Source organism: Tenrec ecaudatus, chromosome 3, assembly GCF_050624435.1.
Source record: "Tenrec ecaudatus isolate mTenEca1 chromosome 3, mTenEca1.hap1, whole genome shotgun sequence".
Taxonomy (NCBI): domain Eukaryota; kingdom Metazoa; phylum Chordata; class Mammalia; order Afrosoricida; family Tenrecidae; genus Tenrec; species Tenrec ecaudatus.
Genome location: NC_134532.1, coordinates 65,313,683 through 65,333,622, shown reverse-complemented (window position 1 = coordinate 65,333,622; position 19,940 = coordinate 65,313,683). Strand labels below are relative to the sequence as shown.

General features: G+C 38.6%; 1 protein-coding gene across 1 annotated transcript in view; it reads right to left on the bottom strand.

Annotated features, from left to right (window-relative positions):
• The window catches only part of IQCM (IQ motif containing M), a 473,119-nt gene that overhangs the window by 297,624 nt on the left and 155,555 nt on the right, over positions 1-19,940 (bottom strand). The window contains exons 10-11 of the mRNA XM_075543525.1: positions 19,320-19,356; positions 11,021-11,077 (exon numbers count right to left, since the gene is read on the bottom strand). Of these exons, the coding sequence (XP_075399640.1) occupies positions 11,021-11,077; positions 19,320-19,356 (94 nt within the window). The remainder of the gene's footprint in view (positions 1-11,020; positions 11,078-19,319; positions 19,357-19,940) is intronic.

Genomic DNA, 19,940 nt, shown 5'->3' with positions numbered 1-19,940 from the left:
AAGTGTCCCCAAAGTGTTTCTTAAGCTTTGTCATCTCTATGGAAGCTGATTGCCACTTCTTTCTCACACAGAGTCCCTGGGAGTTTCCCACAGTCAACTATGTGGGTAGTAGCGGAGTGATTAACCGTTGGCTTATCAAGTCTCCGTCAGTGATGTTTCTAAAAAACTCAAACCACACTTCCGGCCAGGGGGTAGTTTCAGACTCATAGAAACTCTATAGGACAGAGGAGAACTGCTTCTGAGTTTCTGACACTAACTCAAAAGAAAAACCAAGCCAAATTCATCGTCATGGAGTCAATGCTGATTCATAGTAATCCTCTGTGGGTTGCTGAGACTAGATCTGTTTTGGGAGTAGAAAGCCCAGTCTTTCTCCCGCAGAGATGCTGGTGATTTTGAATTGCTAACCATGTGGCTCTCAGCCCCAAGCTTAATGACTACACCACCTGGGGGATAATTATACACCACTTTGAGCTGTAGAGGGAGCTCTAGTGGCTTCGTGGGCTGCTAACCTCAAAGTCAGCAACTGAGAACTACCAGTCTCCCAGGGAGAAAGACGAGGCTTTCTACTCCCCTGAAGAGTTACTGTCTTGGGAACTCACAAAGACTCATGATGTCACTGTGAGTTGACATCGACTCGGTGGCAGTCTGTTTGTTTGTTGTTTTTTGGGTTTTTTTTGAGCTCTGATGGAGCTGTAGGGAAGGCATTAAACCTCTGACTTCAAAGTACAGGTTCAAACCCATTAGCAAACCTGAGGGAGAAAGATGAGGCGTTTTACTCTCATAAAGGTCTATAGGAAGGGAACACAGAAGATCTGGCGCTATAGAAAAATGTGGTAGAAAATTAGTTGGTGCCCAATTATCAGATAAAAATTATGTCAGGGCTCTTAAAGGCTTGTCTCCAAACAAGCAGCCATCACAGTGAGACATATGGAATAATTAAACCAACATCAGTTACTGAAGAAGTGTAAATCATATAATCAGAAGTCAAAGGAGGGAACAGTATCAGAGCCTAAAGTTTGAGACTCCAGGTGGCACAAGGCGATGGATGGCAGTGGGAGCCCCAGATACATTTGTGGAACTGCAGAAGACATGAGCCTATGGCGATCTCCATCTACCCAAAATAGAGGATGGATGGAACGATGATTATTAAACAGAGTGCATTGGAGAGATGACTATAGAAGACCAAAGGGGTAAATCTGACTGGAACGGTTCAAACCTTGGAATTGATCCCTGTCTGATGCACGTGGGACCTGATCTGGTTTTCAATATTTTCTGTAATTGTCTTGTTTGTTTGTTCATGTTGGGGCTTATCTCAGATGTGTTATGTCTTTTGGGGTCACCCGCTTGAATTTGTGTTTCTGTTTCTGTTGTTAAGTCTATGAAATCCAGGACTGATGAACCTAGAGGGACAACAAGTAGAATAGGGTTTTGGGAGGGGTGGGTAGAATGGTGGTGGTCAAGCCAGGAGGTGGGAGTGAGGGAGCTGATGTCAAGGAATCCAGGAAGGAAAAGAATCTTTGGGAAATGACTGTGGTAGCAGTTGCACAACAGTGCTTAATGTGGTTCAAATGTGGAATGACATATCAACTCCCAATACATGTTTTAAAAGGGAAAAAAGATGGACAGCCTCAGAAGCCATACATAGAGCCAGAATTAGTTGAATGGCAGTGGGTTTTGTTTGGTTTTATCTTCCCAGGGCCCATTCCTCAGCAAGAACGAGATCTACCAAGAATGAAGTGGATGTCCACATTGCTAGTAATTCCAACTCAAGTGTACCACCATGCATTTTAGGTTGCTTCCCTTCCTGTAACTACTCAGTGACTACCTCTTTAAAAAGTAATGCTGAGTAGGAGCGTACACCAGTTTGATGTGGCAACTACAGCGGGTCCTGGAAAACATGTAAGTATGTGAAAATGAATTTCCACACCTTCTTTGTCAGTAAGGGGGCTGGTTCTCTTGTATTTGCTGCAACCTAGCAATGATAATGTATGTGTGACATATTTTTACCCTTGAAATGTAAAAGTACTTTAGGAATCTTATTGAAGTTGACTGATGATGGATGGAAAGCTATAATGTGCTATGCCTCATGCAGACGCCAATGAAACCTCTCGGGGGAAATATATGGGAATTCTTCCCTAACAAGAAAAATCCTTCAGGCTAAACTAGAAGGAGTACTAACATTTGGATTCTGAAGTTTTATACAAGTTTTGTAATAGACATTGTTCAACCTTCAAATAAAGACAGAAAAAAATCTTAATATACACTTTACTTAAATAAGATCAATGACTTGGATATATATATGTATGTATGTATATATATATATATATGTATATATATATATATTTAGCTACGTTGCTTTCTCCTCATAATCCGTTACATTCCTTTCTCTTTCTCTAATCGTCTATTTTAGCAACACCTTTTATCACTGGCACCACTCTTAGCTTTACTAATTAGGTAAAATTTCAGTTTATTTTTTAAGTCCTCAAAAAAAGCTGTTAAAATTGGCATAATAAATAGCACGATTGAATACAATCACAGAATCAGTCTTGGCATTTTGTCACAGTTCTAGGACTTACATTTATTACTTTACTTTGGTAAACTTGAATATGTCATAATCTTTTTGAATCTTCCTTTTCTCAATTGGAAGACAAAAAGATTAAATCAGGTACTCTCATACATTCTCTGTAGGCACGCTCCTCTAAAGTGTATGATATCCCTGAAAAGCAACTAGACCGCCTTAGACAATTTTATCACAAATCTTTATGCCTGCAAAAAATAGCTCACTGTACATGAAAATGTTTAGCATTCAGATTAGGTGACTTTAAGAAAATAACTCTAGACCAGTGGTTCTCAACCCTCCTAATGCAGCCTCATGTTGTGGTGACCCCAACCAAAAATTTATTTTCGTTGCTACTTTATCACTGTCATTTTGCTACTGTTATGAATCTGGCGACCCCTGTGAAAGGGCCATTGGCTCCCTAAAGGGGTTGTGACCCACAGGTTGAGCACCACTGCTCTAGACAAATAACTATAGGAAGTGCATATCTTTTAAGCTATATACGCTGATATCATTCAAATGGCAGTACTAATTCTAATTTAGTCAACCCGTGAGGAAAAAGGTGACCTTGTGATGCACAAGGTTGAGTTGTGGCCTGCAAACCACCAAGTCAGTAGTTTGAAACCAAAAGCCATTCTTTGGGGGAAAGATGGGGCTTTCTGCTCTCAGAAAGGATCCTTCGCTGGTTCCTAACCTCCTTAGACTTTTACAAAGGAACAATGTGAGACTGGCGTGCGGCAGTGCTAGCATCACAAAGGGTGTTAGCATCGCGAAGGGTCAGCGCTGACTGGATGGGACTTAACAACCACACTGATCAGAAAGATTTGCATTCTCAGAAACCCACAGGGGCAGCAGTTCTACGCTATGGCAGAGGGTCATCAAAAAAGTCATTTATTGCACACAGGAGTCGGAATCCACTCAACGGCAGTGAGTTCAGTAATTTGGAAAAGGGAACGATGGTCCAGCAAGTGACTACACATGGAGTTCATAAAAGGATCAAACCTACCAACTGGTCCATGGGAAATATATATAGCAATTTGCCTCTAAACAAATGTACAGTCTTGGAAACCCTATGGATCAATTCTATGCTGCCCTCTAAGATCACTATGAGTCATTTATCTACTTAATGGAAATAAATTCAAGTTTTTGTGCTTTTGTTTATTTTTTGTTTGTTTGTTTGTTTTTTGTGCATGAGTTAATAATGCTTCCTAGTCAGAAAACAAGGGGGTACATGGTTATATATTGGATTAAGCATTGCTCTTGCTGAAATCTTTAATTTAATTATTTATTCTAGCTAGTTTTCCTTGCTAGTTACTGAAAGATATCTGTGAAAATCTATGGTTCATACTCTGGCATTGTCTGCTTTATTCCTTAATACTTCTAATTATTTTGTGTATTTTAAATCTCTGTTATTTGAGCACAGATATGAATGATTATTTTTGAAATCTAACGAACTAGACCCTTTAGGTTTTGAAATGTCTTTGTCTTAGAAACCATCCTTAGATTGAAATTTACATTGCTACTCATCTCACCACGCTCCTATTCTTTCACTTGCACATTTTCACATCTTCTTTTTTCTCATTTTTCTTCTGCATACATCATGTATAAGTAGAGCAGAGATGAGTATACATCGTGCTTAGTAAAACAGAGGGGCCGTAAAAGGAGAAGGCCCTCAACACGATGGACTGATGCAGTGGCTGCAACAACGGGTTCAACCATAGGAGCAATTGTGAATGAACGAGGCTTGGTTTTGCTGTGCGCAGGGTCACTACAGGGTTAAAACCTACTCCATGGCACTTAACGTGAATAAAGGTTTCAGGCATGACCTGAGAAGCAATGAGATCGCTCAAAAGGAGACAGGAGTTGGGTAGGAAAGTTTACAGCCCAGTGTAAATCCTTATGACCATTAAAATATATTTATAAAGGATCTAACAGGGGGGTGGCAATATTCCTAGGAATGGATTCATACTAATATTCATAAACAATAAATTCTGAAACAAAGAAAATGGTATTTTTAATCCATGGCAGTAAGTATATGTCACCCGAGCTCCTGTGCAACGTGGAGGGGGTGGGGGACAGTGAGAATAGAAATTGAAGTTTAAATTGTGCCAAATGGCAGAGAGTATCGCAAACACCTTAGCCTTAAACACCTTAACCTTACTACGGAGGTCTCAGAAAGGCCACAGTTGAGTGTTTAGTGATTGCATCCCAGCACTCAGATATTCATTTGAGTGTTAAGACCAAAACAAAGAGTCACAAATAAAGCATGAAATCGAGCCTCCATAACTCCATGTGATAAATCTCTGTTTTAAACATTTACACTGATGCTGACTAAGCACGCTACTCTTCTTTTCCTTTGAATTTTTTCCTGGTTTATTGTTCACAACCTCTCATTTCAAATTATGACTTATGGATTCATCTTTTATAAGCAGAATAGAGTTGAGTGCTAATTTCCATCCAGTCTTACAATCTCCTCTTGTTAACTGGTGTGTGCTTATTCTCTGTGTTTAATATAACCATTGGTACAATTGGGTTTATCATTTTTCTGTTTTTATTCAGTCTATATGTTCTCCCTCTTTCTTTTGTGCTATTAATTTTTTTCTATTGCCTTTAGATTCCTTTTTATATTAGTTGCTGCTCTTGGAATTAAAATATGTATTGTTAACTTACCATTCTTGGTATAAAATTAATAAGTATATATAAAATATATGACTATTGCAACAATATATTCTATATATTCAACCTCAATTATTTTACCATTGTTGGCATATGGTTTACATCTACATAATTTATACATTCTACCTCTTGTATTATTAGCTTGGTGTACTGTGGTGGCTTGCATGCTGTTGGAACAATAACCTTTTAATATTGTTGTCCAAAAGATAAAATACCTAGTAATAAATCTTACCAGGCTGCAGGTGGGGCACCTGTGCCACAGGCGATCTCTCCACTGGGTACTCTGTAACGAGCAGGGCCAGTTTTCTTTTTTTTTAATTTTGTTTTCCTTTTTTAAATTAAAAAAATCACTTTATGGGGGCTCTTACAGCTCTTATAACAATTCATATACCAATTATTCCAAGCATATTTGTACATATGCTGCCATCATTCTTTTCCAGACACTTACTTTCTATTAAGCCCTTCGTATCAACTCTTTTTCCCTTACCCCCCTCCCCACTCTCGGGACCCCTTGATAAATTATAATTATTATTTTCATACCTTACACCGAACACTATCTCCCTTCACCCATGGTTTCTGTTGTTCATCCCCCTGGAGGGATGGACAGGGGTGTGGTGGTTATGTGTTGATGATCATTGTGATGGGTTCTTCCTTCCTGCCCTTCTCTTCCCACCTTCCTCCCACTTTTCCAGTATCGCTACTCCCGTTCCTGTTCCTGGATTCTGTGTGTCGTGAGCTCTTATCTATTATCTGTACCTGTGCACATGCTCCGGTCAAGCCCACAGTGAAAGGGAGTACTGGCATCATAATAGTTGGGGGTAAGGATGCCTCAAGGAACCAGAGGAATATTATGTGTTTCATTGGTGCTTCACTGCTCTGGTTAACTCATCCCTTCCTTGTAACCCTTTGGTGAGGGGATGTTCCATTGTCCACAGATGGCTTTGGGAATCTCTCCTCCACCCCCTCTCATTCTCAATAATATGATTTTGTATTTGTTTGTTTGTTTTGGGTCTTCTGATGCCTGTTGGCCCATCCCGACAACACCTTATAATCACACAGGCTGGTGTGCTTCTTCAATGTGGGCTTGTTGAGAAGCATCTCTGCTAGATGGTGGCTTATTTAACTTCAAGCCTTCAAGACCCCAGACACTATATCTTTTGAAAGCCGGGCACCATCTGCTCTCTTCACTACATTTGCTTGTGTACCCATTCTGTCTTCAATGATTGTGTCGGGAGGAGGAGCATCACAGAATGCCAGTTTGTTAGAATAAAGTGTTCTTGCATTGATGGAGGGTCTGAACACAGGCCGGAAGTCCATCCACTACCTCGGTGTATTGCCATATAAATATATGTACCTAGGCCAATACCTCTATTTTTATGAATTAACATACATATATTTGTACACACCTATGCTATGCCTCTACCCTTAATTTTGTTTTCATTCTTCTTGATTCCTTTTACCTTCCTCCTTCCCCACCATCATGCTCACCCTTCTTCTGCCTCTTAGTAATTCCTCACAGCTAGATTGCTGATATTTCAACATGACCAGTATCTCTATGTCCTCCTTGTTTTTTATTTTAATTCCCAAGTTGTTCCGCTGACTATGGTGTTGTTTGCTCACCACTCCCTTCCCCTGCCTCCTTCTCCTCCAAGTCCCTGTGGGATGTTGGTCACACTCAAGAATGGCCAGTTTTCTATCAAAATAAGAAAGAATGGAGTAGAGCTCCAGTGTGCTTGCCCTGGAAAATGTAACATGATGGAGAGTGGAGTTGAAGATCAGAAAATTGAAGAAATGGTACTAGCTGAATATCGACAGCAGGCCAGAGACCTGTGGCAGTCTGGAGACTTGTGGGCAGGCTGGAGATCTGAATCAGGCTGGAAATCCAGAGCAGAGCTCCTGCCTTCTCTGTCATGTGGATTTAGAGCAGAGTCAGCTTCTGAGGACATCTTCAGCCGATGACAGTAAGGTCATCAATCTGCCTGCCCTCACATCCTCTTCCAACACCAAACATCAGAATTTTAACCCTGAGCGTAGGGGAAGGGGAAGTGGGAGGGGGAGCTGATAGCATGGATGACTGTATAACCCTACTCAAGGGGAGTGAACACAAAATTGTATGTGAAAGATAGTGGACGAAGTAAGATATGACTAAATAAGAAATTAAATAGATAGGTAAATAGATAAATACAGGGTCCTGGGCATTGGTTGGGAATTGCATTATGAAAAGTTATGGCACCTGTTAGAGCTCCCAATAAATTTTTTTAAAAGAAAACAACGTATGCAAGGAAACCTATAAGACACATATGTGTACAGGAAACCAAAAGAGACAAATGAAACAATGTCCTATGTTCCATGTTCCTGGATAGGAAGTCTAAATATAATGAATACTCCAATATTACCAAAAATATTTTATAAATGCAATGCAATTTCTATCCGAATCCCAGCATAATTCTACCCCCCAAAAAGGAAAATTCCAATCACCAAATTTATATGGAAAAGAAAGAATCCCAGGATAATAAGCCACTATTAAAAAAAAAAAACATAAAGAAGGAGGCCTTTAATCTCAACCTTTAAAGCCTATTATAAAGCTACAATAATCAACACAGGTTGGTACTGGTACAATTATAGGCATTAAGACCAATGGATTAGAAATGAGAAGCAAGAAATACAACCAAGTACCTATAGATATGTCATCTTTGATTTTAAAAATATCTAAAATACATTAAGTGAGGCAAGAGATAGCCTTTCCAATAAATTGTGCTGGGAAAATTGAATCTCCACTTTAAAAAGAATTAAACAGGACCTATACTTCACACCAGGTACAAAAATGAATTCAAGATGGATTAAAGACTTAAATCTAAACCCTAGAACCTTAAGACCATCAATTTAAAAATTAGGTACAAGCATAAGTGTCCTAATCCAAAGCATAAATGTACTACTAAGCATAAGGAAAAATGTGAGTACTGTTAAAAAATAGAGAATTGTAGTCTTCTAAAAATTTAACATTTATGTGTATCAAAAGACTTTATCAAGAGAGTTACCAAAAAAAAAAAACTTAGAGAACACATAGATAGGGGGACATATTTAGCAATGATATATCAGATGAGGCTAATTTGTAAAATCTACAGAAAACAAAAACACCTAAATAAAAAGAACCACAATCCAATAAAAAACAGACATAAGGCATGAATAGACAAGTTACTAAAGATGACATCCAGGTGTCCAGCAAGCATACGAAGAAATGTTTGGATTCATTAGCTGTAAGAGAAATATGAACTAAAACAATGATGAAATAACCACCTCACACTAACAATCTTAAAAAGAAAAACTAACAAAAAATAATAAATGCTGGAAAGGGAAGGGAGAGATTGAAATACTCATACATTGCTTGTGGAATTGCAGAATTGTAGTGTGATGCTTACTTAAACATATGAAAATACATATATCTTATGATCCTATAATCTCTCTATTTGACATATATATCAAAGAAATAAAGGACAAAAGAATAGGCATATGCACACTTAAGCTTATGGCAGCAATTTATATAATAGCAAAAATATAGAAACAATTAAAGAAAACTCTGACTATAGGGGACTAGATAAACAAACTCAAGTAGATCCATACAGTGGAACGTCATGTAGCATTAGAAAACAATGATGGAGGGGTGGGGAGGGGGTAGAGGACTTGATGAAAAGGGCTTAAGTGGAGAGCAAATGCTTTGAAAATGATGAGGGCAAAGAATGTACAGATGTGCTTTATACAATTGATGTATGTATATGTATGGATTGTGATAAGAGTTGTATGAGTCCCTAATAAAATGCTTTTTAAAAAAGAAAAGAAACAATGAAGAATCTACTAAACACCTTAAGACATTATGCTCAGAAAAATTAGTCAATCTCATGAAGATACAGATTTTATGACACCATTATTATAAAGAAAATTAAAATTTATTTTATCACTGGAAAACGAAACCAAACTCACTGCCCTCACGTCAATTCCTACTCATAGAGACCTTATAAAACAGGGAAGAACTGCCCGTGTGGGTTTCCTGATTGTTCCTCACTACAGGAATGGAAAGTCTCATCTTGTTCCCTTGGGATGGCTGGTGGTTTAAACTGCTGACCTTGTGGTAGCGTCCCAGTGCATGACCACTAGGAAGCCAGGGCTCCTTTCAGATCACACTAAGACTTCGCAGACTATGAGGAACCCAGCAGTGGGGGTGAGGGTGGGATAAGGACAGGACAGGAAAGGGTCATTTGATCATAGCTCTATGCACAAAAAATTAGCCTTTAAAACATATCTTCAGTTAAAGCATAAAGCATTTATTGCTGAGTGAGTTGCACTTCTGAAAAGGCTGAAGGAAATTATTTTACTTGGGGAAAAATGATATTAATTATATCATTATAAAATACCATTATATTAAAAATCTCATTAGAAAGAACACCACATATACAACTGGACTGGAGAATATGCACTGGCACAGATAGGAACTGGAAATACAGGGAATCCAGGACAGATAAACCCCTCAGGCCCAGTGGTGAGAGTGGCGATACCAGGAGGGTGGAAGGAATGTGGGGTACAAAAGGGGAACAGTTTACAAAGTCTACATATAACCTCCTCTCTGGGGGATGGATAGTGGAGAAATGGGTGAGGGAGATATCGAATGGTGTAAGATATGATGAATAATAATTTATAAATTATCAAGGGTTCAGGGGGAGTGGGGACGGGGAGGGAGGGGAAAATGAGCTGATACCAAGGGCTCAAGTCGAAAGCAGGTGTTTTGAGAATAATGATGGCAAAATATGTACAAATGTGCTTGACACAATTGATGTATGTATGGATTGTGATAAGAGTTATATGAGCCCCTAATAAAATGTTTTTCTAAAGAGCACCTCAAATAGTAAATATATACTTATCAACAAAAATATTTTTCTCTCTAATTTTTAAAAAGTTGCTTGGTCATTTCAGACAAGCCTGTATCATTATATTGCAGTATTTACAAATGTTACTGTTCTATGCTCTATCATTTCCAAACAGCTTGCTTCTGACATACTTCAAGGTCCAAGGTTTACCATTATTTCTTTTTGTATCTTTGCAACCTAGCATAGTGCATTGAACCTTGTTGGCGCTAAAATGATAAAATGCTCTTTGGTGTATTTAGGGAAGAATAAGGCAACACCAAGGTGAAACATTCCTTTTCAGAAACTTCATTGTTAGCTTTCTATAATCCCTTCTTTTCATTTTACCTTCTAATATCTCTCACGAAATTAGAAGTTTTTCACTAAAGTTTGTCAACAAATTCTGTATGTAAAGTAGTAACACAAAGTAGGAATCACAGGAGTCACTGGAAAGCAAGCGTTTACAAGACTCACGGCCATGACGGTCATGCTGACTGCCGGACACAGTAGGACAGAGTAGAACTGCACAGTGGCTTCTGAAGCTGTAAACCTTCTGAGGTCTGAAAAGCCTCCTTTTTCCCTTGGAGCAGCTGGTCATCTTGCCCTGCTCACTTTGTGATTAGCAACCTACTTCATAACCCACCACGCCACCCTGGCTTCTTAACGCTTCCTAGTAAAGTTCCCCATACATTATCATGGCGTGCCCAGGGAACCATCACCCATCCTCATCATTCTCCCTTCAGAATAGTTTGCACAACTAGCTTCTTTTCTAGAGTCTACAAAGTAAACATATGCTTCTTTAAGCCTAGACACAAAAGTCAGAAATTACATTGATGAAACTCAAACCAAGGCCATTAACTTATGCTTTTCTACTATAGAATTGTAAAATTACTTGAGTTTGGGTGCTGGTTCAGGCTTGGTGAATTTTGACTCTCTTTTCAGAAAGGTTCTCTGGAATAAAAGAAAGAAGATTTGTCATAAATAAGGAAACAATACTAGTACATGTACAATATTAGTTCCATTGATGTTCTGTTGCACTATTAGGGAGAGACCATAAAGTTCAATTTCAACATAGATTATGAACCTAAATCATGGAAATAAATCCATAAATAAGCATTCCCAAAGGAATAAACTATCTGAAATTTCCCATCAACTTTGTTCTCTTAGAAACAAAATTTCTACTTACCATTGCAAAAAGAAAACACCTAAATGAATTTATTACCAAGGAGAATTTTATTTCTTTATTATTTTCCTCTATAATATTAAAATAGTCCAGGATACCTCATGAAGAGTATAATACATACAAAAGAAAAAAGTGAGTAAGAATATCAGATTAAAGGAAAATATGGGTAGAAAATTCTAAATATTTAAACATTGCTTGAAGTATAGTGTAGATATGGCTCTGAAATTTGAAGATACCTAAGTAGTAAATAAACTATTTTGTGAATAAAATCATTTTTCCAGGATTACAGTATATACAAGAAGAGCAAACTTATGTCCTGTGATAAATTTTTCCCAGGAACCCTTCAAATAAAGCCTGTATAATGGTCCCTTTCAATAGCATCTCGTTCATTATTACACTAGAATTTAATGTGCGTGGTTCTTATACACTCCTTCAATAGAGAACAATTCCATTATATGCCAATATAGACAGACCCATGCAGGAAAATGAGTTTATAAAAAATCACAATAACCAGACCAGGAACTTACCTCTCTTTTTACTTCATATGACCTGATGGTAAATTATAGAAACTTACAAAATCTGAGAGATAGTTTATCTATTTTATTAGCTTAAAGTGGCAATTAATTTGCATTTTACTCCAAACTGCCTTCTAAAACATAGAGAAGAGTTTGGGGTACTTTGATAAATGAGTAAAGAATTAGGAAATTGTGGGTTGCTTGTTTTGCCACCCTCAGACTCTATAAAATGAGGTATAGCCTATGAGAAATGATGCCAATCAGTGACTAAGGGCGATACAGGGGACTGCACCGGAGACACAGTGTGGAAATTGCACCTGACCTGATCCCACCACACCGAGGCAAATCATTGGGGGAGTGCAGCGGAACAGCAAGGGAATGGAGTGGCAAGGTCCCCAGGGAATGCTGAAAGTGGACTTTGGGGCCAGGGCCTGGTGCCCCAACAGACTGGACTGGAAAACGCTCCTAAGGGCCAGCAAACAATCCCTGAACTAACTACAAGCTTTTCTCCTGTGAACTATTTTGTTCTGATCTTTGTCAGTGGTTTGTTTTTGTTGTTTTGTTATCTGGTTGTATACTGTTGCTTTGCTTTCCTCTGTCTTGTTTTCGTGCATGTTAGTGTCTCCACAGGTATGTCTGAATAGGACAGGCTGGATGAACTATCTGGAGGAAAAACAATGGGACCGACAGTTCTGGGGGGACTTGGGGTTGGGGGGGGGTAAGGAAGTGGTGTTAACAAACACAGGGACAAGGGAAAAACATGGGACCCAAAATAGTAGAGAGGGGGAGTGGCAGGCCTGGTGGGAAATGATCAAGGGAAAGGTTGCTTAGAGAAGAGGTATACTCTAGCCCAGGTGGCGACGAAGCATGGTAGTAGGGGAGGAGGAAAGTCAAGGGAGATGGAGGAAAGAGCTAGGAGTCAAAGGGCATTTATGGAGGTCTAGACAAAGACATGTACATGCAAATATATATAGGAGGATGGGGAAATAGATCTATGTGTCTATATTTATAGGTTAAGTATTAAGGTGGCGGAATGACCTTGGGCCTCTACTCAAGCACTCCCTCAATGCATGAATACTTTCTTTTATTAAATTGGAACTCTATGATGCTCACTCTCCCGACACAACTGCTGGAGCCAAAGTGGGTGAACAAGTAAATGTGGTGAAGAAAGCTGATGGTGCCCGGCTATCAAAAGAGATAGTGACTGGGGTCTTAAAGGCTTGAAGATAAACAAGCGGCCATCTAGCTCAGAAGCAACAAAGTCCACATGCAAGAACACACCAGCCTGAGTGATCGAGTGGTCCCGAAGGGATCAGTTACCAGGCATCAAAGAACAAAAAATCATATCATTGACTGCACACCTCCATGATACGATCACTGAAGACAAATGGGTGCATAAGTAAATGTGGTGAAGAAAGCTGATGGTGCCCGGCTATCAAAAGAGATAGTGTCTGGGGTCTTAAAGGCTTGAAGGTGAACAAGCGGCCATCTAGCTCAGAAGCAAAAAAGCCCACATGGAAGAAGCACACCGGCCAGTGTGATCACGAGGTGCCAAGGGACCAGGTATAAGGCATCATGCAAAAAGAAAAAAGATGTATGTGTGTGTGTGTGTGTGTGTGTGTGTGTATATATATATATATATATATATATATATATATATATATATATATATACACATACCATATTAAATGAAGTGGGAAGTGCAGAGTGGAGACCCAAGGCCCAAGTGTCGGCCAATGGAGATCCCCTCATAGAAGGGTTTAGGAGAGGAGATGGGTTAATTAGGGTGCGAGGTAGTACCGATGAAGAACACAGCTTTCCCCCAGATCCTGGATGCTTCCTCCCCCCAACTACCATGATCCGAATTGTACCGTGCAGGGCTGGATAGGGCAGAGGCTGTACACTGGTACATATGAGGGCTGGAGGCACAGGGAATCTAGGGTGGATGATACCTTCAGGACCAAGGGTGTGAGGGGCGATGCTGGGAGAATGGAGGGTGAGTGGGTTGGAAAGGGGGAACTGATTACAAGGATCTACATGTGACCTCTTCCCTGGGAGAGGGACAGCAGAGAAGGAGGGGAAGGGAGACTCCGGATAGGGCAAGATATGACAAAATAACGATGTATAAATTACCAAGGGCACAAGAGGGAGGGGGGAGAGGGAAGGGAGGGGAAAAAAAAGAGGACCTGATGCAAAGGGCTTAAGTGGAGAGCAAATGCTTTGAGAATGATTGGGGCAGGGAATGTATGGATGTGCTTTATACAATTGATGTATGTATATGTATGGACTGTGATAAGAGTTGTATGAGCCCCTAATAAATTGCTAAAAAAAAAAGGATATAGCTGAACGTCTCATGACTGTTGAGCTATGGTAGACTCACAATACTAGCAGGAAAATACTTGTTTTAGTCTGCATTTTAAGTTTCAATAAAACATCCTGGAGATATATAGGATCAACATAAAGAGTAAATATGAAAAAAGTTTCAGCCGGATTGCCACTCTATACAGCATTAATGCACAGAGTAATGATTTTAGGAACTGTAATTAAGTCTGACACCTCTCCTGTAGAATTAATCTTCATTCCGTTTTCTATTGCTTTCTCAAATGCAATCTTCATTGTGGACATTAATTTCTGTTTCACCACAATAACATTGATAAATGGTTTGCATCATCTCTAAAGTATTTTCTATTTTCAGGATTTCTTGATCATGTTTGTTTTACCCCCAAAAAAACTAAGAATTTCAAAAACAATATTGTTCATGTTTAAAAATATATGTATACATTGGTGATAATAAAACATAATTTTTATTTTAAATATTGTCCTAGAGATGTTCCATGGTACATATTGATGCCTACAATTTTTTTTAATTTCTCACGTGCATTTTTTGCATAATGCCATGCTTGCCTTGGGACATGCTGTCCTTATGTTGTATTACCATTTGCGCTTGCCAATTTATTTTTCACCTGCTTCCTTCTTGGCCACACTCATTGAATGGGCATGACTTCTGTGGTGGAAGGTGTTAAAGGTGAAGAATCCTAAGTAAAACAGTCTCAGATAAATACAATGAGGGATTTACTTTGTAAGTGCATTCTTAGGTGTGCTAGTGTGTGTGTTTCCAATCAGTCTTGTAACCTCATTTTTATTGTTTTCTTCTTCCCTAACATTTAAAACTCTAGTTGCTGCTGTTGATAGTGATCCTTTGTCTAAGCTTTTACTTTGCTACCTACTTATACATTCACTCTGACATATAAAGTCAAGTCTCAAGTCCATTCTGTCTTGATACGCACCTCCACACTCTCTCTTTCTGCAGACACCATCTGCTTCTCTTATGTTCTTAATTGCAGTACTGTGTTTAGAATGATACAGACAAAATTCTTGGCTGAAGATATAAATAATTTATCTAAAGCCTCCTCTCAAATTTCTATAATTTTTAAAATAACCTGAGTTGACTTATTCCAAACCACTGTTGAGACTCCTCTTTCCTTTATGTTGTCTCAAATTCAACTATTTAACTGGTACCAAGTGAGTGTGCTCGCCTATCATTTTCACAATGCTATGACCCCTCACGCTTCGCCCTGGAAGTAGGATCTAATTCATCAACTCCTTGCCTCTTTCCAAATCTCATTTCAAAATAAATATTTTTCTTCCCCTTTGGAGAGGCTAGCTGAATTCCCTCCTTCTAATGATAAGTATTTCACTGATTAACCATAGAGCTTTACCCAGCCTTTCAGTTTGCATGCATCACACGGCTGCACATACATCACAATGATAGTGTGGATTTCCTGGATACGTTTGCTATAGAAAGGTAATCCATAATTGCTATATTACATCTGAACCTATCCCTCAGATGTAGTTAACGGGTATTTTGAAAGTAGCAAAGAATTTTCATAGTTTTAAATAACCTGTAACCCTACCAGCAGCATATATAAACACACCGTTAAAGGAGAAATTAAAGGTTTACTGAAAAAATAGGTAACTGTGAAGAAAAAAATCTCTAATAACATATACATATAAAAATTTTAATTACACATTAAAACATGTGAAATAAACTGAAAAGCTTCTTTGCCAGGCTTGAATATTAGCACTTGCGTTTCCCCCAAAAAAGTCAATCGTGTCGCTCGCACCTTCTGTGCAAGAGAACCGAGTGTCACTCCTCACTCTTGTGTTGCCGCTTGTCTGAGAAATGTCTGCAACGGGAATTGTCCGTGACTTGAAACAAACAGAGTCAGAAGGCACCAAACACCTCTTCCTCGGCATTTTCACAAGTAAGTCTCTCTGCTTTACTGAATTATTGAACTTTCAAAACACCCACAAGCACTGGGGAGCTATGGAACTGCATTCACACCTAGGAGGTTTACATGGATGTGGAAAATCATGGGTTCCAAAAATACTGTCCTCGAGTTACAGTGACGCTCTTTTTAGGAAGGCGTTGCTCAGATACGGTATCTGTGTCCCCCCACTGTACGGCAGATGAGCGACTGCTTGTGACTCAGTAAAGGGCATGACTTTGACCATGTTCTCAAAAATTCACCCAAAAGTCTGATTAGGGAACACTCAAAAGGTGGGACAGGCAAAACAACGCTGTGCATTTACCATACACTAGAGAAAGTTCCTTTGATCCTGAACAACGCAGTTCATTGTCATTGATTCAATTCTGACTCTTGGTGACCCTGTGCAACTGAGCTGCCTCGTTGAGTTTTCCGAGGCTATAAAACTTTACAGGAGCGATTTCTCCCACGGAGCAACCTGTGGTTCTGATCTATGGCGCTTGTGGTTAGCAGTTCAACTCCTTATCTACCATGCCACCAAAAAGCATAAAACCATACAAATTTACTCTTTTATGAGGTTTTAAGCATAGCCTAGGGAGGTGAAGAAAAGGTTTAAAAGAAGAGAGGAGCCGGATAGAGAAGTTTGAAGCCCAGGATAAATTCTTATAAGGGTAAAACCTTAGTTGTAAAAGATGCAAAGGGCTTAATATTCCCAATCATAGAGTCATACTAAGAAATCCCAGCAGAATGCAACAATAAATTCTAAAAAACATGAAATGATATTTTTAATGCATGGTAGAGCTGGTGAGAAAATCATAACCTTGCTTTCTGGCCAAAATCAACAAGAAATGTTGGATTTACTGTTTCATGGTATCTTAAATTGCGTTCTCTAGAGAAGCAAAACTACTGAAATAAAAATATAGTGAGTTTTTTGTTTGTTTTTTTTATAATTGCTCACACAGTTGTAGAGGCTGGCAAGTCCCTGAATCAGGTGACATGCAACAGGCTTTTCATGACCCACGTAGTTTAAAGGCTGACCAGTCTAAGAACTGTGATCCATAGGTAGATTTTTGGTTAACGGGGTTCAGAGGCTGATGAATCTGGGACTGAGACAAGCTGGTAAAAAGGTTCACTGCTATGACTACTGAACCCCTTAAAGCCAAAAGGTAGATAATAACAAATCAGAAGGAAAATTTAGAGCTAGTAAATGAGATATGCTGAAGGGTTCATGAAATACAGACCATACACATGTACACATGCACACACACACTAATTCTCCCTCACAATTCATATCACACTAATCATATCACATGGCTTCATTATATAGCTACCAAGTCATATCATTGTAAAACTTTCAAACTACATCATACATAATTGTCAAAATATTGAGAATCATGACATAGCCAAGTTGACACACAATTTCACCATCTCATATAGTAATGAAACCTTTCTTTGGATTGGGGGTTATTGAATTCCCTAATGGTTTAGAGCCAGGTTTAATGAGATGTATTTTCTGCGATTAAAAGAAACAAACTGGAATACAAACCATAACAGAAGGTCATATCTAAGACCACTCTTCATAAAACTTAGGTCTTACCAGGCCAAAACAAAGATTCAAAATTTTATTCAAAATAACAAAGTCTTAGACAAACAGCAAACTACATATTCAGTACCTTTAAAAAACTACATAATCAGTACTTGAAAGACTATTAAAAATCACCAAACCCCCTCACTCCCATCAATCTGATTCCCACTCAGCACTACAGAGAAAGTAGAACTGCCCCTATGGATTTTCAAGTCTATAACTTTTACAGGAATAGACATTCATCTTTCTCCTCAGAGCTGTCAGTGGATTCAATCTGCTGATATGAGAGGTAAATCCAGGAATATTGTTACAAAGTCTATTAAAAAACATAAAAATGTGACGCTCTTGTTTCTCAAAATAGCCACAGTCCGGATTTATATAGTTCTGAAGGTGTTGTTTCCATCTCTTGAATCACTCCCTGAAGAATTCTGTGTTCTTCTTCAATGCATACCAGGCCAAAGCAACAGTTTGATATCCACAAGGGACTTGAATCATGTTCATTCTAAATATTCTCTGAGTTTGGGGAATAAAAAGAAACATGCAGGGGAAGATCCTTCCTCTTGTAGGATGGATGGAGCAATGTTTCCCAGTTGAAATTCTCATAAGACCATCCTTGCTGTCCTCAAAGAACAAGTAGATGCTTTGTCATCGCAAATGTATTATTTTGGGGGGAGGGGGCAGAAGGTGGGGAATTGGGAAGTTTTCCTAGCCTTTCCGTCACCAATGCAGTTTTTGCATTTTTTTAAAAAAGGAGAAAACTCTTAATAATAAGGCCCCATGATCACCCTATGTCTTGTGATTAAAATCTGTCAAGATTACCCCTTTAAGTTCCCCAAGAATTGTCACCATAATCTTCTGAACTGACCCCTGTGTCTTGAATTAAATTGTCTGAGATGATGCCCCAACAAGGCATTGTTTTGATGAGAACATTTTTAAGGCCACCTAATAAGATTAAGACAAGGGTTTTTATTGAGATAACTCCTCTGCAGTCATTGATCACACAAGTTGGAACACATATTTTTGGGTAATGCTTCCATGCATGTGTAATCTGTGACTCTAGGAGCAAAACTGTTTTATTGAGATACTTTATCATGTAAAAATATAAAATATGTATGGGTTTAAATATAATCAATAAACCAATCACTATTAAAATTGTTGATAGTGAAGGGAGATTTGGAAAATTAAAAGTAGACATTCTAGTAATAAAAACGCATAATAGCTCTCATTGGAAACAAGGAACAGCAAAACAAAAGAGCAAGCAGATAAAGGAGGATCAATATACCAAAAATTAAAAAGAGAAGGAAATGGTTGAAGTGCAGCAATAAAATAAAAAGAAAAAAAGAGACAAAGACATATATTTCATCAATTTCTGAAGATATATATGGTTAGCATTTTATAAAACTCAAAAAACTCACTGCCAAGGAGTCAATTTCAATTTACAGTGATCCTATAGGACAGGGTAGAAGTGTCCCTGTGGGTACCCAATACTATAGCTCTTTACAGGAGTAGAAGTCAAATTTCATAAAGAAAAATTGAAAGGAAAACAGTATTATTTCAGAGGTAGGTTCAAAACAGGAAGAGACAAGATGGTAAACAAGTCAGATGCACCACCTATTGACTGTGAACACTGCGAATGTCACTTAAATAGGCTAAGATGGAAATCCTGGAACTGGGCACCTGGAATGAAAGAATACAGACACAGCGAACCGTTCAGTGCCATCAGTGTACTGCATCAGCTCAGCAAACACAAATATAGCCAACAAAACCAAAAAACAAGAATGACAACTAAATACACAATCAATAAATGAGTATTATCACCCCTTGATGCCGTAAAGACAACAGACAATATCAAATCATATCATGAGACAGGACAAGATGATGCAAATAAGTGGGCAAAATAAAAGGATCAGAAATCTTTCTGAAGGAGAAATCAAAATCATGCCACAAGATCTCACTACCATTGAGTTCATGCCGATTAATATAGACTCGATAAGACAGGGTAGAATTGCCTCCTGAGAGTTTCCAAGACCATAGCTCTTCAGGGGAAGAGAAAGCCCTGTCTTTCTACATCTATTGGCTGGTTGCTTTGAATTGCTGATGCTGTGGTAAGCAGCCCAATGCATCACCATGACACTGACCGTAATGAATAAAATAAAGACAAACAGAAACTCTGGTGCAAAGGAAGAAAAAACAACACCAAAAAAATACAACAAAAGAAGCAGTAAATTATACTTACTGATAATTACAATGAATATAAATAA